Raw genomic sequence first — 3,949 nt, 5'->3', positions numbered from 1 at the left:
ATATATTTTTATTAATTTCAGAGAGGAAGGGAGAGGGATAGAGAGATAGACACATCAATGATGAGCGAGAATCATTGATCAGCTGCCTCCTACCCAGGCATGTGCCCTTGGCCAGAATCGAACCTGGGACCCTTCAGTCTGCAGGCCAATGCTCTATCCAGTGAGCCAAACTGGCTAGGGCGGTCCATGTACATTTATTGTAAAAATGACCTAAGGGGGTGCGCTGGCCTGGAGGCTGTTGGTTGGAGCATCCTCCCAATGAACTATGGTTGTGGGTTTGATCTGGGATCAGGGCACATAACATGAGTCAACCAATAAATACATGGATGTGTGGAATGACAGATCGATGCCTCTCTCTGTAAAAAAAAAAAATCAATAAAAGTGACCAGAGAGAGAAAAAATAGCTTGTAGAAATCATATTTAGTAAAAAGTAATTTACATTTTATATTGTTATACAGTTATATACACATTATTTAAGTAGCCGTAAAGATTGTGGCTCTAGTGAAAGACTATGAAAAGAACTTAGAATAAAATGGAGTACCCAAGTGGACTAAGAATCCTATCAAGAAAGTAGAAAAGGCATGAAAGGATGTACTCCAGCCCAACTATAGTGGTTACCTCTGGAAGGGAATTTGCATCAGGTATAGGTAAAGGGACTTGATGAATCACTTAATTTTTGAGTTTGTAGTAAGGGTACCTCTATTATGTAACTAAAAATTTTAAAAAATTAGGCCCTGGCTGTGTAGTTCAGTTGGTTAGAGCACTGTCCCGATACTCCAAGGTTTTCGGGATCAGGGTACATACAAGATTCGATCAATCAATCAATGCATAAATAAGAGGGACAACAAATCTTAATCTCTCTCAAATCAATCAATAAATGAAAATATTAAAAAATAAATAAAAGGTTAAAGAAATAAGTCTGCAGAATATCACCCTTTTTGTTCCCCCTAAGAACGTGAAAAGATAGAACTCTGCTGTGTAGTTCAGTTGGTTAGAGCACTGTCCCGATACTCCAAGGTTTTCGGGATCAGGGTACATACAAGATTCGATCAATCAATCAATGCATAAATAAGAGGGACAACAAATCTTAATCTCTCTCAAATCAATCAATAAATGAAAATATTAAAAAATAAAAGTTTAAAGAAATAAGTCTGCAAAATATCACCCTTTTTGTTCCCCCTAAGAAAGTGAAAAGATATATCTTTCTGATAAGGTAGTCAGAGCTCAGCTACTGATTGGAGACTGCCCACTAAGTCTTCCGCAGCTGAGGGAGAGCCTTAGCACTAGGTGATGTACGTAGGTAGATTTTAGTGCCGCTGTACTTTTTATTTTTTATTTTAATTAAACTTACTGGGGTGACATTGTTTGACATGATCACATAGGTTTCAGGTGTGGGTTTCTATGTTACAAGATCTATATTTCACCGTGTGCCCACCACCCATTTTATTTTAGAGAGAGTGGAAAGGAGCGAGGGGTGAGACAGAGAAAGAGAAACAAAGAAATCACTGTGAGAGAGACATTGGTTGCCTCCCGCATGCACCCTGACCAGGATTGGGGATCAAACCTGCAACCAGGTATGTGCCCTTGCCAAGTAATTGAACCCGAGACTCTTCAGTGGAGTACAGGCCAGTGCTCTAACCACTGAACACACCGGCCAGGGTGTTATTTTTTAACTTTTTAAAAATTTATTTTAGAGAGAGGAAGGGGAAGAGAGAGAGTGAGAGAGAGAAGAAACAAACAGCCCGAGCCAGTTTTGCTCAGTGGATAGAGCGTAGGCCTGTAGACTGAAGGATTCCGGTTAAGGGAAGGTACCTCGGTTGCAGGCTCCTCCCTGGCGTGGGCTCTGGTTGGTGCTCATGCAGGAGGCAACCAGTTGACACCAATGTCTCTTACTGTCTTTCCCTCTCTCCTCCACTCTTCCTAAAAGAAATCAATGGAAAAATATCTCCTGGTGAGCATTAACAAAAGAAAAACAAAAACAAACAAACACATCAATGTGAGAGAAACATTGATCTGCTGCCTCCCATATATGCCCTGACTGGAATCAAACCCTCCACCTTTTGATATATGGGAATATGCTCCAGCCAACTGAGCCACACCTGCCAGGGCTAAGGGATCTATTTTAAAAATACTCACAGTGGCCCTAGCTGGTGTTTCTCAGTGGTTAGAGCAGGGGTGGGCAAACTTTTTGACTCGAGGGCCACAATGGGTTCTTAAACTGGACCGGAGGGCCGGAACAAAAGCATGGATGGAGTGTTTGTGTGAACTAATATAAATTCAAAGTAAACATCATTACATAAAAGGGTACGGTCTTTTTTTTTTAGTTTCATTCATTTCAAACGGGCCGGATCTGGCCCGTGGGCCGTAGTTTGCCCACGGCTGGGTTAGAGCATCGGCTGCACACCAAAGGGTCTCGAGGACAAGTACTGGGTTTTGGGTTCCATCCCCAGGTTGGGGTGTGTGGGGGAGACAACCTGTTGATGTTTCTCTGGCCCCCTCCCTCCCACTCCTGAAAAGCAATGCAAAAAATAGCTTCAGATGAGGATTAAAAAAAAAAGTTACAGTGTTGGCTAAAACGATTCCCTGCCTCCTGTCGGCGGGCAGTCCAGTGTCTCCCACTGGAAACTGCTGCATGCCTCCCTTCCTCACCCAGGTGACCCGCTCCGCTTCCATGCCCACTACATCGCCCAGTGCTGGGCTCCTGGGGACCCCATCCCACTCCAGGACCTGGTGTCTGCCGGCCGCCTGGGAACCAGTGTCAGGAAGACGCTGCTCCTCTGTTCTCCGCAGCCTGATGGTAAGGTGGTCTACACCTCCCTGCAGTGGGCCAGCCTGCAGTGAACTCCAGAGACTTACAGGGTGTGGCTGTGTCTGGGGCGAGAGCCTATCTGCCTGGTCCCAAGTTCATCTCTGTGTGGGAGACGAGAACACCTTCCTACCTCTGCCTACGGCTAGTGTTTGATTCCAGATTTATAAACACTACATCCTCCTTGTGTCCCTCCATGTTTCAAAGCACTTACAGGCTGTGTTGTTTTTGTAGTTGTTTTCAAACTGTGAGCTTCTTGAGAGTGAAGACTCGGTTTGATTCATCTCTGTTTTCTACAGGGCTCAGGTCCCAGGAGATCTCAATAAACTTGTTGAATAAATGTGGAGTTTGTGATTTGAATCCTTAGGACAGTCCTGGGGAGTGTGTCTATTTGCATATGCAAAAGTCTGGAGGAGGGGAAATGACTTGCCCAAAGTCACACAGCTAGTAAGTAACAGGGCTGGGTTTTAAAACCTGGTCTTTCTGACTCTGAACAAAGTCTGAGCTATTCCCACCGTGTTAAACTTCCTTTTGAAAATATTTTAATGAAACATTTCACATGCATCCTATATAATAAAACCCCAATATGCAAATTGACTGAACAGCAGAACAACTGTTATGATGTGCACTGACCACCAGGGGACGCTCCTGAATTGAGTGACTACCTCTCCACCCCAGAGGGAGGCAACCGGCAGCAGTGGCAATGGGGGGTGGGGGAGAGGTGCTGGCCAGCGGGCGCCCCACCCACCAGTCGCCCCACAGATGGCCCTGATCACCAGCCAGGCCTAGGGACCCTACCCTATATATTGGGAACAGTCTCTTAGATTTAAAAATTAAAACCTGGCAAGGCTACTCTAACACTGAAAAAACAGATGATGCAGCGATGACCTGCATGGTCTCTGGCTTGCACATTTTGTGGTCAGCCCTGCTTCTGACACTTACAACTGTGTGATGAAGCCAACTACTTAACTTCTCTCTGCTTCAGTTTTTCTACCTAAAAGATGGGGAAAATGGTACTACTGCTTCAGAAGGATCATGTTATGTACTTTTTATAATCAGGGCAAAAAAATGTAGCTGCCCATACAACAGCAAGATGTCTTTGACCTGTATGAAAATTATGGTCACTGGTGCATGCAGCATCCT

At 44.5% G+C, this 3,949-nt stretch overlaps 1 protein-coding gene across 1 annotated transcript in view; it reads left to right on the top strand.

The window, feature by feature from the left end:
- TSEN34 (tRNA splicing endonuclease subunit 34) overlaps positions 1-3,146 on the top strand; it is a gene marked incomplete at its 5' end in the record, with an annotated part of 5,135 nt that extends 1,989 nt beyond the window's left edge. The window contains one exon of the mRNA XM_006760200.2: positions 2,654-3,146. Coding sequence (XP_006760263.1) covers positions 2,654-2,841 — 188 coding nt within the window. The remainder of the gene's footprint in view (positions 1-2,653) is intronic.
- Positions 3,147-3,949: the final 803 nt, after the last annotated feature.

The sequence above is a fragment of the Myotis davidii genome, unplaced genomic scaffold, assembly GCF_000327345.1.
Source record: "Myotis davidii unplaced genomic scaffold, ASM32734v1 scaffold1997, whole genome shotgun sequence".
NCBI classification, from domain to species: Eukaryota; Metazoa; Chordata; class Mammalia; order Chiroptera; family Vespertilionidae; genus Myotis; species Myotis davidii.
This window is presented reverse-complemented; position numbering and strand designations above follow the sequence as displayed.